At 44.2% G+C, this 15,989-nt stretch overlaps 1 protein-coding gene across 1 annotated transcript; it reads right to left on the bottom strand.

Annotated features, from left to right (window-relative positions):
* Positions 1–398: 398 nt before the first annotated feature.
* On the bottom strand, positions 399–15,972 carry LOC138949130 (transcriptional adapter 1-like). The gene is made up of 10 exons (XM_070320889.1): positions 15,797–15,972; positions 12,652–12,688; positions 12,233–12,287; positions 10,638–10,703; positions 9,399–9,514; positions 9,096–9,177; positions 7,936–8,066; positions 2,583–2,731; positions 1,907–2,066; positions 399–1,035 (listed from the first exon to the last, which is right to left on the bottom strand). Exons 1-10 carry the CDS (start codon positions 15,955–15,957, stop codon positions 853–855), a joined length of 1,140 nt encoding a protein of 379 aa, XP_070176990.1. The 5' UTR covers positions 15,958–15,972; the 3' UTR covers positions 399–852.
* Between the last annotated feature and the right edge of the window lie 17 nt (positions 15,973–15,989).

Here is a 15,989-nt window from a genome sequence, read left to right as displayed (position 1 = left end):
GGCTTTTTAAAAGGCACGCAGTCAAAGATTTGGGTAGGACAGTAGGGACCCTCACATGCACATGAAAGAACAGTATGCATAGGCAAGCCAAAGGTGGATCAGAGGTGCTTTGTGTCCAAAAGTGTATTTCACTGCACGTATAGAATCATCATTCCGTTGCGTAAACTCATTAGCTATGTCTTGGCACAAGCACTTTTACTGAACATTATAGAAGCTCAACTGCACTATCAGCTACATGTTTTGACCCAACATGCAGTATAGCCTTTCCGTGTCTTGTGAATGTCTCCCCAAACTCAACAGTATCATTTTAATTTCTTGCAGACACACACAAGCTGATGCTGCTAAACACAAAACGATGAACATTTACAAAACATCATAACTCAAAAGAAATAACAAAAAAGTTTTGGGGCCTTTGATTTATTTCTAAGCATCTCTCTTGTTTGCTCTCCAAACGTCCCTCATAAAGCTCGGGCATACATGCAAACACATCCACACAGCATGCATCTGAAAAACAACTACACTGTTATTATAAATTACAAACAAGAATCTCTTCAAAATCTTTTCCTGCCAATTCTAGGATAAACAAGAAAATACATTCACACCCAAACAATGATTTCTTTCACAACCATGAATCTCTCTCCCTTCTCTGTTGCTGAAATATGTCTCTGGGAAACTGCGAAAGGACACATGCACACCCTTGTATTCAAACAACAATTTCAATTACAGACATGACTCGCTTTCTTCTATCGCGCAATTACTCAAGCACACGTGCGCACACACACACATTGTCCTTCATACACACATACACAAGCACAAACAACAGTGTCTTCCAACAATAACAACACCCATGGTTCAAAGCCACAGCCAGGTGTTAACAGCAGGCCGTGGCTTTCTAGGCGGCAGGGGGTCAGGGTCACATTCACGTCTGGACGCTGACGGCACCTCCTCCTCCGGGTCTGGGTGCCACAGGCCGTGAATGACGCGCTCCAACGCAGGACTGTACACGCTGTGCGACGGGATCACGCTGCGGTTCAACTGTCACGCACAACACACAACACAGAGGTCAATCACATGGGATCGACTCACTGGATCCAAAAGGGTTCTCGTAAGTACAAGGGTGGGCTGAGAAACGTGTGCGATACATTACATAAACTCTTTTTAAGACCCACAATTTATGACTCCCTTTTGGTTTTAAGACCCTGTTTTCTCAGATTAATTTTCTCTTCATAATTTCGTTAACTGTACCTCCATTTTAAGACTCCCTCCATTCCTAGGCCTGATTTTTTCACAATTTTCAAGGTCCTGAAAGTAGTCATTTAAAAAAAAAAAAAAAAAAAGTATATTAAAAATTTATATTTGAAATTTCCATTGTACCGGTACTGTTTTCCATGTAAAGATACATTCCTTCCGTGCAAACAACCACACACACCTACACAGCTCTGTCCATGTGATACATGGGATAGCACCATCCTTCTGCTTATGTCATGAATTCATTTTGCAGCTTGACCCCACAGTCAGTTATGACATTAATGAATCAAGAATTTCCTGACCTGCACAGAAAAAGCAGCCAGACAATTTGGGGGGGGGGGGGGGGGGGGGGGGGGGGGGGGTTATGTCCAAGTGCAGAAACATAAGGTTAATGCAGAAATTATGTGCGTCTTTTTCTTCAATGCCCATGCTGCCTGAAAAATATAAAATATTTAGCTGCTGTTCTGTGAATATTTTGTCTTTACAAAAAATACAACAAAAAACAAGTTGTTCTGACGTGCTAAAGTCAGTACGCAAAAATCTTGCTCATTGGCACAGTTTCCCCCTGGTAGCTGCGTATGCCTTACACATTTTTTGTTTAAAGCAGATACAGAGAGGGCTATACACAGAAACCCAAGCGGTTCAAGTCCAGACTGACCTGTAAAGTTTCCAGGAGGTCAAACATGGAGATGGGAGGCCGGTACACTGGGGGTCTGTCGGCCAGGGCTATCTCATGGGCCGCTGCCTGCTCCGCCACATCCACTGATGGCTTGAGGCTGGGGGTGTGGTAGCCACTGTTGGTGATGGTTGTGGCTTCGCTGGGGGGGAAAATGACACAAGATCTTTCAAATGACAAAAGATCTCGCTTCTTCTTTGTTCATGGGCTGAAACTCCCACGTTCACTCATGTTTTTGCACGAGTGAGTTTTTATGTGTATTACCGTTTTTACCCCGCCATTCAGGTAGCCATACACCACTTTAGGGAGGAAATTTTTTTTTCAAACTTGTTCTCTTTATTCTCATAAAACAAAAACAAAAACCAACAAATTCTCAGACAAACAGAAGTGAAGAAGAAACAAATATGAACACGTACTGCCACCCCTCCCCTCCTTACACCTACCAATAGACGAAATCCGTCAATAACTCAATGGGGCTTGTATGAGTTGTGAAAGGGTGCTTTCAGGCAGACAAACATTCCATGGGCCTATCAGTTGCCAGTGGTGCGTCTGAAACGTGTGGACAAGGAGCACTTGTTTTTATTTGTCCCCAAGGGTATTCACTCTTTCACACATCCAACATCGTCTATTTTCCAACTTTATGGAAGCCTGCACTCACCTGTTGAGAGAGGTGTCATGTGTGATGGCCGTCTGTCGCAGGTACGGGTTTTTCACCTGACAACCCATGGAGAAGCGCATCCGCCCTTCTCGCACCTTGTAACCGCTTCGTTTCTGCATCACCGCTGACAGGATTTTCTTCACCTGGATCTGCACACATCAATGAACCCATTGGTTTTGTTTTTTTCAGAGTGGAAGCAGGCTATTTTTGCGTGTGAAGTGAGGTAAGAGCATTTCTTTGTGAGTGCTCATAGGAGGAAGACAAAAACAGGCTAGCATCTCAGGTGCAAGAAAATGATGCAGCCACACAGCTTGAAATCAAAAATGTTAGTAATAAATTTTCATTTGATTAATATACTTACCCAACTCACATATAGCAATTAACCCTAGTTCAGTGCTGGTGACGCTGTACGCGTCCCCTAGGTAACAAGGGAAGACAACTCTAAAAAAGAGTGACCGTAGACCGTCAAGGGGTCAAGGCCAGACCGAGATCGAGGTTGCCTTCCGTATGCGCGTGCATACGCCGCCATGTATTCATTCTAACCGAAGCCCAACTCACTTCTTTTTTAGATAGATATACCCCCAACAGCGGGGAGGCGGGAGGGAATAAACGATGCGAGTTGGGTAAGTATATTAATCAAATGAAAATTTATTACTAAAATTTCTGATTAAATTACATATCTTACCCAACTCACATATAGCAGATTGCTACTGTAGGCGGAGGGAAATTCACAATACCAAGAGCGGAGAACTTGTCCTGCCGATACCATAGCTGGTAGAGCAGAACTACCGTCCTGTCGCGCTACCGCGACATTTCTGAGGTAGTAAACGATAAAAGAACGTCCTCTGAGCGCCAGTAGGGTAACTCCAGAACCTCTGAGAGGAGACCGGAGCGGAGGACTGCTATTGACCAGGCCCAGGTTAGGACCTCCTGAGCTCTGACCGCAGTAGGCAGGACTGCTTGATTGTCACATGACTGGCCTTACCATCAAAGACAGGCCTACCTGAGTTGATGGAGATAAAGAGTAGTTATTTGGCTTACGGAACTAATAGGCAATGTCCGGGCCCGGTATCGGATGAGAGCCCTAACCGGACAGTTAAACAAGTCATGGTCTCCGGGAGCAAGTACCTCACTCAGGGAGGGGATGCGGATAATAGGGGATGATAGACCAGATTTCTGGTTTTAGTAAGGAAATCTGGCCTAAATTTGAGAGAGAAAGAGCCATCTTTTTCAAACCGAATACCAATCCCGGGACGGGAGCTGTGACTTATACCATGCTGCGTCAAGGGAAGAGCCCTTGAGGACGCTAGCAATACTGTGATGAAGGAGAAAACTCCTAGCTCATTGCAAAGTAAAGAAAAATCAAGGAGCCGACGTAGTGAAAGCTACCACCGAGTGTAGCTTCTTAACTCGCGGGAGAAAAATGGCCCTGAGGGACGTAATGCCTAAGTTGAATCACTGAACCAGAAGGAATGTGATTCTATTTATTATTGGCAAAAACATAGATGATCGATGTCTTTTGCGTAAGTGGAACAGAAACAAAACCAAAGCTAAAAGCTTCTGTGCCAAGACTAAGGTCAGCCACATGATGGAGTCCTTAGTTCTTTCCGTAAGCTCTTAAAACAAAGTGCTGAAACTATGGAAGTTTATGAAAGCACTTTGTGTTGCCCAGCGAAAGTAGCTGACAGAAGCCTCTACCGTAAGGGACAGGTTTCGCCGGAAAAGGTCAATCTATGAGATCGCGGACCGTGGCTCATTGACCCTAAGGATATTTGAGTCAGAATATGCACCAGTAAGTTGAGCATGTTCTGGCGAGTTTCGTGAGTTACGTCTTACGGACAACCGGAGAGAGCGTCAACCTCACTGTCTCTGTCTTTGCTAGTAGAGTAAGCATGACCGCTTTCCGTGTTAGATTAGCAAGGTTAGTTTTTATAACGGATCAAAGAATCCGATCTCAAATGCTCCAAAACTAGGCCATAGGAGCAAATCCCAAGCCAGTCGGGACTGGAGATTTGTTTTCAGCCAACCGAAAAGAGGCTCCCTTAATCATGCTGGCGAATCGCCCCCAAATGAAATATTGCGACCTAGCTGTTTCAGTGTAACTGATATCGCGTATCGTCTTACTTCAAAGACGTGGGAGAAAATTCGGAAAGCCAGGATAGGTGGTTTGCCACCTGCATTGAACGGAGAGAAGTGAAGTTCTTTCCGTTAACATTACGCCATTTGGTCCAAGCCAGTCAATGTGACACGTAAAACGAAGACGTTGAACCCCTATGGGATCTCTGGACCAAATCCAGAGTTGAGGCAGAATCCCCTGAGCGTCTCAATGATTCCCATACAGTAGCCACCCGTGTGGCTTGAGTGTAAAAAAAAAAAAATTTAAAAAAATAAAAAAACGGTGCCCTCTTGCCAGCCTTAGAAGGCCTGAAAACCAAGATTGAATGGGCCCATACGGTGCGACCGGCAGGCCGCTCAAAATAAAATCGAGAGTATTGATCTTCCATGCTTCGGGGTCCGGGAATCGGGAGACGAACATCGGCAGAAGGCGATAGTACTGAGTGGCAAATAATTCTATCAGCGGCTTCTCCAAATTCGCCCGAAGGAGTGGTGAGATAGAGTCCATTCTGTGTGGACATTCTTGGCCGACCGACTTAGAGAGTCGGCCAAGTCATAGAGGCTCCCAGGAAGGTACTTCGCTGCTAATAAGATCTCGTGGTGGTAACACCACATCAGAATCTCGCATGCTCGATGTGGCAGCGATAGGGAGCGAGAGGCCCCCCTGCTTGTTGAGATAAAACGCCACTGTGGTGTTGTCTGATTGAATCAACGCATGTTCTCCTCTGACAAAGGGAAAGAATTCCACAAGAGACAGAAAACTGCTTCGATGGTGGAGGGAGAACCAATGGGAACGCCTTGCATGAGCAAAGGTGTGAGAATCCATTATTTGATCGTGTTTGAGAACCAGTCGAGAAAAGACACTAGCATGTTCCAGCCCTTTGTTTGTTTGCTTAACGCCCAGCCGACCACAAAGGGCCATATCAGGGCGATGCTGCTTTAGACATTTAATGTGTTACAGTCCCGCAATTTCAGTTTCCACCTGGAGTTCAGGACTTCTAGAAAGGGCCGCTTGTACAGTCTCCCCAAAAGGGATCAAAGCGTCCATGGATTCCATTTGACTTGGAATCAAAGTCAGAGCCCTGACTGAGGCTCTGAATTAAATAAAATGTTGCCACTTCCGATCTGTTTTGTGTATCAAAATGTGGAAGTAAACATTCGTTCGATCTATGGAAGTGACCCAATAGGAAGGCCCCAGTGTCTCCCTCAATAAAATGGGAGTCCTAATCCCCACCAGCCGCTGTGTAGTGGTAAAACACAAAGGCGGGAAGAAGGGTGATGCAGAGCACTAAAACTCCAGTTGATATAACTGCCAAGAGTGTGAGTGAAAGCACCGACCCCCACCGCTAACCTTCCCCGAGGGGGGAGAGGGGTGGGTATTTGGCACAGCGCCCAAGGAGAGAGCATGAAGATAAAAAGCCAAAGCCGAGACCGGCTAGCCTAGTGCTTTTCTTTTGATAACAAGACAAAGCCGAGGCCCGCCGTGCGCTTTCCTTTGCTGTGAGCTTCTCTTTGTCAGAGAAGAGTCCGCGTTTGCATAGAGGCGGAAACGAAACGAGAACCTTCGAGCAAGGAAGAGATTAAAGTCTCGCCAACAGAACCATACTGTCGGCCGAGGCCTTCTACGAGGCGAACAGCAAAGCTACATCCTTTGTATATGCGTCCTGACAGAACACAAAGGTATCCAGTGAGGAAGTAACCACACAAGGGAGAGAACGAATCAAAGACGATAATTATAAAGAAGTGCGGCCACAATCTTCCACAGCCAGGAGATCCTTGTTCTTGCAAACAGACAGTTCTCCTTGCTATAAACATCCAGATGGATACCAGCACATTGTGGGATACCAGGAAATGAAAGGGCAGATGAGCTGGCGAAAGAAGGAGCCGTGGAAGACCAACCTGAAAACAGTGTCAGCTTTAGTGAGCAGAAGACAATCATCAAGGCATTGATGAGGCCAAGGACAAACAGAGATGACTACCACTACCAAACAATGTCCAGAGAGCAGCAAGTCAACCTCATCAGGCTGCGTACTGGCCACAACAGGCTCAATGCTCACATGAACCGAAAGTTCAAGCTGACGCCATCACCAACCTGTGCCTGCGGTCAAGAAGACCAAACAGCGGAACACATCTTACAGCGATGTCCCTTACTAGATGAGGAACGAAAAGAAGTGTGGCCGTCACCAACTCCCTTGCAGACCAAACTAAATGGCAGTCGACAGGAGTTGGAGAAAACGACAACATTTATCACCAATGCTGGACTGATCGTGTAACCTCTGCGAACGCCAAGAAGAAGAAGAGAAGGCCAGCAAGGCGATATCCGTCACCCCGGAAGGAAGAGCCCGAAGTTCCGCTCTTGTGGAAGAAATCTCCGCAGCCAAAGATGAAACCTGCGAACTGAGCGAAAGTAGCAAAGCAGCTACGTCCACAGCAGCCCCCCCCCCCCCCCCCCTTAAGACCCCCAGATTTCAGACACCCCCCCTTTAAGACCCCCAGATTTCAGACACCCCCCCCCCCTTTAAGACCCCCAGATTTCAGACACCCCCCTTAAGACCCCCAGATTTCAGACACCCCCCTTTAAGACCCCCAGATTTCAGACACCCCCCCCTTTAAGACCCCCAGATTTCAGACACCCCCCCTTTAAGACCCCCAGATTTCAGACACCCCCCTTTAAGACCCCCAGATTTCAGACACCCCCCTTTAAGACCCCCAGATTTCAGACCCCCCCCTTTAAGACCCCCAGATTTCAGAAACCCCCCTTTAAGACCCCCAGATTTCAGACACCTCCCCCCTTTAAGACCCCCAGATTTCAGACACCCCCCCCTTTAAGACCCCCAGATTTCAGAAACCCCCCCTTTAAGACCCCCAGATTTCAGACACCCCCCCTTTAAGACCCCCAGATTTCAGAAACCCCCCCTTTAAGACCCCCAGATTTCAGACGCCCCCCTTTAAGACCCCCAGATTTCAGACACCCCCCCCCCCTTTAAGACCCCCAGATTTCAGACCCCCCCCTTTAAGACCCCCAGATTTCAGACCCCCAGATTTCAGACACCCCCTCCCCCTTTAAGACCCTGCTTTTCTGTTTGTTCATAACCTCTGTAAATTAACCACTATTTTAAGACTACCTCCCTTTTGGAGGACGTAAAAGGGGGGTCCTCTGTATTTGAACAGTCTACTCATCACCATGACAATCGTCATGCAATGCAATCACGACCAATGTCACGGTGCCAAGACGCACCTCAAGGGCGTGAACGACCAGCCTGACGACACTGTCCTGTACATCCTGCAGCCCCATCTCCCAGGCACACACCAACGCTCGCCCATGGATCAGGGCTATGTCTGGCAGCAGCATGTCCCGTGACACAAAACCTGCATGCAAAAATAAAAACAAAAATAAAAAAACACAGCGTTACAATACCTGAACACAGAAATACTAAATAACAAGAAGAGCAAACGCTCGATCGAGTCACTTTCGCAGTTCTGAATATTATATGAGGCATCAGATGGACAGGAAGAAATTGCTATTCACAACACAATGAGTCACGTTCACATAAAATTTGAGCCCGGTCACTTTTATAGTTTCCGAGAAAAGCCCAACGTTAAGTTGTGTGTTGCCGAACAGAAAAGGCTAGTTATCTCCCTTGTTTTTCTGATAACGTTCGTAAAAGGCTACAGATGTAAATACTTTGATGTAAAGAATAATCCTACAAAGTTTCAATCACATCCGATGAACTTTGTCAAAGATATAAAATGTCTAATTTTTCTTTTGACGCTGACCTGTGACCTTGAAAAAGGTCAAAGGTCAACGAAACCATCGTTAAAGTGTAGAGGTCATTGGAGGTCACGACTAAACAAAATATGAGCCCGATCGCTTTGATAGTTTCCGAGAAAAGTCCAACGTTAAGGTGGTGTCTACGGCCGGCCGGCCGGACGGCCGGCCGGACGGCCGGCCGGCCGGCCGGACAGACTAACACTGACCGATTACATAGAGTCACTTTTTCTCAAGTGACTCAAAAAGAAAACACACCAGGTTAGGTACTTTTTTTTAATCAATTTTTCAGCATGTAACTGCCTTCTTTAGGATTGTATGGGAAGAATGGAATCAGTTGAATCTCCAGTTGGCACAGAGTTACTGTCAACAACAAAAATGCATAATAACACATTCAGTCAACCAGTCCAAGAGTATACACCAGGTTGAAATACACTTGAATTGATACACACTTATACAGCCGTTTGTTTTATTCCGTCGTCTTAATCATTTCATTCTTAGGGCCCCAACACTAAATTGAATAAATGAATACTCCAGTAAAAAATAAGCCTGAAAAGCAAGAGACAAGAAGAAGGCGTCGTACTCAGACAACCACTTCTGCACAGAAGTTATATGAAATGCTCACTCACCTAAAGAGCTTGTACTTTCCTCAACTGGTTTCGAGCTGATTTTGGGGGCATACTGCAGTGGGTTCACACTCACAAAGCGTTGCTGCAACAAATAATACTTATTAAACACTTTTAGTCACTGCTCATACAAACACCTCTTTTTTTTCAACCTGCCTTTAACAAATATGCGGAGGAAACAACACATGTAGAGTACACATGAGTGTACACGCTTATATAACAAATGAAAACACTGTGTGAAAAGTTACACCCAAACCAACAAACACACACACACACACACAGAACACACACACACACAGTAGATACCTGCATGTTTGCACGGTGACTTCCAGACTGTTTGCGTTTCAGTTTGCTGCTTGCATCTTTCTGCAGTTTGGAAGGTGAGGTTGAGGCAGACTGTAAGGCTGCTTCTTTGGACATAACTGAGAAAGAACAGGAGAAAAACAAACTGCATGTCAAAATCAGGCCTGAGCAAGGAAGCCCACACAAGCATCAACTGCACCACTACTGCCAATGAAGCAAACAAACATTGTGGAGACATACAGTACGGTGCTTCCCAATTTTTTCTGCATGTGTTTGTTCATGTTTCCAAGCCGTGAGACTTTTGCTCTGAACTTGGGATCTTTATTATGCATATATCTTGCCACAATACATAATAAGGAAGCATTCGTTGTTGCCAAACTATGGTTACAGTTTCGAGTGGAAGTTTACGTAAAATTGGGAACATACTAACTTTAAGTTTAACACAGTGAGTGTCGACTAACTATCCGATGTTTCATCTAACGCTACACAAGGCTGCTGTAGTATTTTTTGGTATATCTTATTGAAGGTTGATCATCAAACCCTAGAAGTGAGCAAAGCTTCAAAACTCTAGCTTCCAAAACATCCAAACCTCAACGTTAAGTTTTCTTTGTTCGCGGACAGATGGCCAGTCCGTCCGTATGGGCACTCTGCCAGCTGGCCACTGCTCGTCACTAAGACTCACCAATTGCTCAGGTGAACCGAAAAATGTTACATCATACACACACAGACATACAACAAACAAAACAAGAGGCGAAGCCTTCAAGGCTCACGTAAGAAATAGACAAACAGTAACACAAACTCAATCACTCCGTCACACATACACACCCACACACACAGTAAGCTTAGGTGACACTGTGCAAGAAAGAGAGACACTAGATCTAGATCTGTCTGTCTGCATGTAGCCTACTTACAGGGACACGACTGCCAAATAGTCTCGGTCCGCTCAAAATAACAATGACCGAGACCACACACACCACGCGAGAGAGAAAGACTACAGGGAGGCATGCCGTCATGATGCATTAATTGACGTCAAACACTTTTGACCGTGACGTAATCTTATGCGAGCTTTATCCATAGTCTTGGATAACCACTCACACATAGACTCGGAAATGTTAAAGTTTCTACCACAGACATACACACGCACACACACACACACACACACACACGCACAAACGCACAGACAGACAAAGTTACGATCGCATAGGCTACACTTCGTGAGCCAAAAATGAGTGAACAACAAACCCATGGAAGAGCTGACGCTCTGGCACTTGGCAATGATGGCGAGAAGAAACTCGTTGTGCAGATGAACTGCAAAAAGTGAAAAACTGAAAATCACACACAGAAGAATTCACAACAGAAACATAGCACCGCTCCTTTTGCCTGGCAAGCCTAAAGTCACAAGCAAGTTAGACTACAGTACCGACCCCCCCCCCCCCCCCCCCCCCCCCCCCGTACACACACAGAGGCAATGTCACTCTAATCTGCACCAGAGTATCGCGTGCATAAAGCTGACAAATCTCAGGACACTACACACAGTCAAACCTCTGACTTTCTTTCACACGGCAATAGACTATTATTAGAAATAGCTCCGTCAGGATTTGCAAGTGTTGTGGAAGAGTTGCGCCCCTTACCCCATACAAACAGGAAACATGTGGTCGACCAGTTTAAACCACCATCACAGCAAATAACTGACTCTGATGTGTATGCTATGCACAGACCTGGGAACCCCTGTTTTACACTTGGGAGTATTCTCAAACAAACTTGGTGTATTTTCCGAAAAATGAGCGTACTCCACACAGCATTTCAACATCCATGCTTCACATATATATATATATAGATACTTCAAACGCATCCGTCGCACCGTTAATTTAAGTTTACCAAGGCCAACAAAAAAAAATAGGTGTGGTTAAGGTAACAGCCACACAAAAAATAGGGTAGGAAGGTAGACAATCACTTTTTTTTTAAACTTTTTTTCTATAATAGCAGAGCAACCAAGCGTGTAGCACTCGCAACCGAAGAAGATGCCGCCATTTTTGTCATGGCAAGCGTCTGTTGGGCCTTTTTAGTAGAAGGAGTTATTTCCCTTGCATCGTCTGTCGTCTGCATGACGACTCGAGCGCTTTCGCTTTCATTGCGTTTTCTGCACTCGTTTTTTTGTTTTCATTTTTTGTTTTTGTTTTGACAAATGTACTAAAAAGTTATAGGGTCGGCCCGTAAAAATAGGGTAGGTCGGGTTACCGTAACCACACCTATTTTTTTTTTAGGCCCATACATTTTAATTTAAAACAAATGCTTCTTTCAATGTTCATGTGTCAAAATATTGGATCGGCTTCGGGATACCCTTGTGAAGAAAAGTAGTCCAGGAATTAGTCTCGTCGTATTTTCATTCAACTGACCGTACTGATCGTATTCTAGACAATCATGCGTACAAAATACGGTGAAATCGTATGGGGTCCCAGGTTTGTATGCAGAGTCCAATAGATATATGATGCCCCCTTTTTTTTTTAAATCCGAACATCGGAGCCATGATTCATTTGATGGCCTGCAGCGATCGCTAAGCACGCGTATCAGTTTCCCATGCTGCTATGACCTTGACCTCAAGTGAAACTCACATGACCTCAGGCAAAAAACATTGTCGGCTATCACTCGGGGCAAGCAATCCGGCAGTCCCGGGACAAATCGTAAACTCTGATGTGTATATTTTTGAAACGAGGTAAGGGACCCAACTTGCTTGTAAATCCAGACAGTTATTTCCGGAAAACGTCTATTGTTTAGAAACATTTTATGGCATTCCCTACAATTCACTTAGTCAGCTCACACACACACCAAAATCATACCTGCATCTGATTTGAGCAGTCTTCTGGCCTGAAGATCAAAGTCCTCCTTTGAAGTCTGTAAAAAGTATAGGACAAAAAATCATCAGGAACTTGTCTCAAAATAAACTGGTGAAATGTTCTCTGCAAGGAATGGATCTCCGCTAAGCCTGCTCATCGTCATCAACTGAAAAACAGTGGAACACCTTCTTTTTCTTACAAATTGATGTCCATTTACTTTGAAGACTACTTCCTTGCACTGACTTGGTTTTCTAAGATTTTTGGCAGTTGGTGATTATTTGGTTACAAGTGGGAGGGGGTCCTGTTTGTCTTTTTTAAATAATGGCATATAACCATTTCACAGGTTCCCCCATACTTATGCCCTGACACGAGAAGTGCTCATGATGATGTCCTTTATCATCAGTGTTTGCAGTATATTTTACCTTTTTCTTGAACCATGATGCCAGATTTTGGAAGTATCTGCAAAAAAAAGAAGAATTTGTTCATGTGTACAGTACAAAATGTTTAGAATTCGATGTCACTTTCAGAACACTAATCAATTACAAAGCAATAAAGCTGCACAGCAGTTTATTTTCGGAGTATGGAACACATTTGTAGTGTGTATAAGTGGTTGTAAACTAAACTTGGCCAAAAAATTATTGCAACAAATTTCAAACCCAAATTAAAGCATTAATCCCTGTGTCATTTTATATGCCAGAGAAGGCCGTTCACTTAACCTTCAGGATCACCATTTGGATTATATATTTCTTTTACAGGGATCACGTGACCGCCGCTCAAGTTAGGGTACCCTCAAAATCGACCAGACAAAAACGGAAGAGCCGAATAAAAAATCGACAAAAAATCACAATAGGCAAAACGATGCAACTTTTACATACGAGAAGAAGGTCAAACCAATTATCTACCCTGAACAGATTGTTTTGTTTTGCTATCTTGCGTATTTCGCGTGCTATGCTATTCCTACTGATGCAGGTGTCGATCGCAAGAGCGGTCAAAAACGGGACTTTTTGCATCATTTTTTAGGGGTATCACGACAAAAGAGTCTGCACTTTAGCAATGACTTGGTGGATTGCTTTGAAACTTTCAGAATATTTTACCAACATACTAGAGATACTTCGAGAGAAATGATGGATTGTTACAGGTGTTTGTTAAAATGTTATGCAATTTTTTGAAAGAAGATTTTAATCTCATCGTAGGATTGTTTCCTTGGGTCAAAAAAATGTATGACTTTGCATGTCTTTAGAAAAATGATTAATACACACACTGCTAAAGTTTTATGTGCGTGTAAGCACTGACGCAGATTTGCTGGACCAGTAAACACACTACATATTTAAGCGATGATTCTGGTGCCACAGCGATGCCCAGCCAAGCGTGACCGTAGCATGTTTTAAGAGGCAAGCAGCGATAACAGCTGTAAGCGCGAAACAGCGTGAACGTTCCATTTTTTCCTCATGACTTTGCATGACTAGCAAATTAACGCCAGCAGCTACACGCAAATGAAACTTAGACAGAATCTGTATCAATCATTTATCTGTAGATATGCAAAGTCATGAATTTTTTGGACACAAGTGAACAATCCTATGACAAGTTTAACAACATTTTCCGAAACATTGCGTCACATCTGGATAAATAACCGTAACGATCCAAACTTTCGCACGAAGTATCTCTAGTATGTTGGTAAAATATTCTGAAAGTTTCAAAGCAATCCACCAAGTCATTGCTAAAATGTAGCGCTTTTTGACATGATACCCATACAAATTGATGTAAAACGTTCCGCTTTTTGACCGCTCTTGCGATCGACACCTGCATCAGTAGGAATAGCATAGCACGCGAAATACGCAAGGTAGCAAAACAAAATAATCTGTTCAGGGTAGATAATTGGTTTGACTTTCTTCTCGTATGTGAAAGTTGCAACGTTTTGCCTATTGTGACTTTTTGTCGATTTTTCATTCGGCTCTTCCGTTTTTGTCTGGTCGATTTTGAGGGTACACTTACTTGAGCGGCGGTCACGTGATCCCTGTAAAAGAAATATTTAATCCAAAAGGTGATCCTGAAGGTTAAGTGAACGGCCTTCTTTGGCATATACAGTTTTAATAAAATGACACAGGAGTTAATGCTTTAATTTGGGTTTGAAATTTGTTGCAATAATTTTTGGGCCAACTTTATGTGAGTGTACTTTATTGCCTGCCTTGTAAACTTCGAAAAAGAGATTACGGAAGTCAATACATAGGTCGGATTGATTGTCTTCATTGGCTACTTCCTAACGACTTGTAAGGGGGCATTTCATTGGCTTACAATTTGTAACAGAGCTTTTGATTGTCGGAGTGCATACAGACTTATCACTCCTGCATACACTCGGAGTGTATAAAGCTTTTGCCTTTCGTCTAGAGCCAGCTGGACGGGCGCTGCCCAGCAAGACGGCCCACCAGATAGCTAAGCCTAATAGTAATACTGCTCATTATATACAAAGACTCTCCTGATTACTCACATGAGTCAAAAATGAAATCAATGGTCTATTTGAATGGGTGGTGGTTTTCAGTTCTCTTCCCCTAAAATACATGCGTAGCAGACGATATTTAGCCAGCCTCAAAGTGCCAACCTAGTCTAGTAGTAGTACCGGTAATCTTGAACTTTAGTGTGTTAAATTCATAGCTCAGAATCCAGTGGCATTCTTTACTTATTATTAATGCAGGTCCCTGTAATCAAGCCAAACACGGTTGGCCTAGTGGTAAGGCGTCCGCCCCGTGATCAGGAGGTCGTGGGTTCGAACCCCGGCCGGGTCATACCTAAGACTTTAAAATTGGCAATCTAGTGGCTGCTCCGCCTGGCGTCTGGCATTATGGGGTTAGTGCTAGGACTGGTTGGTCCGGTGTCAGAATAATGTGACTGGGTGAGACATGAAGCCTGTGCTGCGACTTCTGTCTTGTGTGTGGCGCACGTTATATGTCAAAGCAGCACCGCCCTGATATGGCTCTTCGTGGTCGGCTGGGCGTTAAGCAAACAAACAACAACAATCAAGCCAAAGAACATTTGTCGTGAAACTCCAAACTTAAGCAAAATTAATTAATTTGGTTGTTTGATCAACGAAAATGACCCGAGAATGTCTACGTTGTCATCCAAGGGACATCACTAAGGCAACGGGAGTTTCCTCCCCTGTCGCCTTCTTTGACGCATGTAAACGAAATGTATTCCGAGCATTCGTACAGTTCATTCCGTGACTCCAAAGGGATCTAAAATGACTTGTTCTGCTTACAACTTACAAGTGCAGGTTCTGCAAATTTGGAGGCTTAAAAGTTAAATGCCTCTGAATTCCAAGCTATGAATTTAACACACTAAAGTTCAAGATTACCCAGGTGCGTCTTTGAGTCTTTTTCCATCTCATCTTCATAGAACTAGAACTAGAGGTATACTGCAGCTCTGAGACTGTTAGGATGAAGACAGCGGAAGAAATTGGAACCTTGAATGTTCAAATATCAACAGCAAAAAAACATGCAAATATGGAACGCGTGAACTCGATTGAACATGGACAGCAAGGATTATTTTGCACAACAACAGTACATATAAACTCACACTATGGATGACTCTCCAAGTTCATCCGTCAAACTTTTACGAGCAGCAATCAAATCTAAGGGCGCCGCCATGTTGTTTGCTTTCAGCCTCTTTTCCGAGTGTGGCCGGAAATTCACGAGACCGAACGGAGCAGCTTGCGACGTGGCATCAATGCCTTCCATTGAGCACACCCCCTGTAAAAGTAGACGTAGAA

Source organism: Littorina saxatilis, linkage group LG15, assembly GCF_037325665.1.
Source record: "Littorina saxatilis isolate snail1 linkage group LG15, US_GU_Lsax_2.0, whole genome shotgun sequence".
NCBI lineage: Eukaryota > Metazoa > Mollusca > Gastropoda > Littorinimorpha > Littorinidae > Littorina > Littorina saxatilis.
Note: the sequence above shows the minus strand (reverse complement) of the source record. Positions and strands in the feature narration are given on the sequence as shown.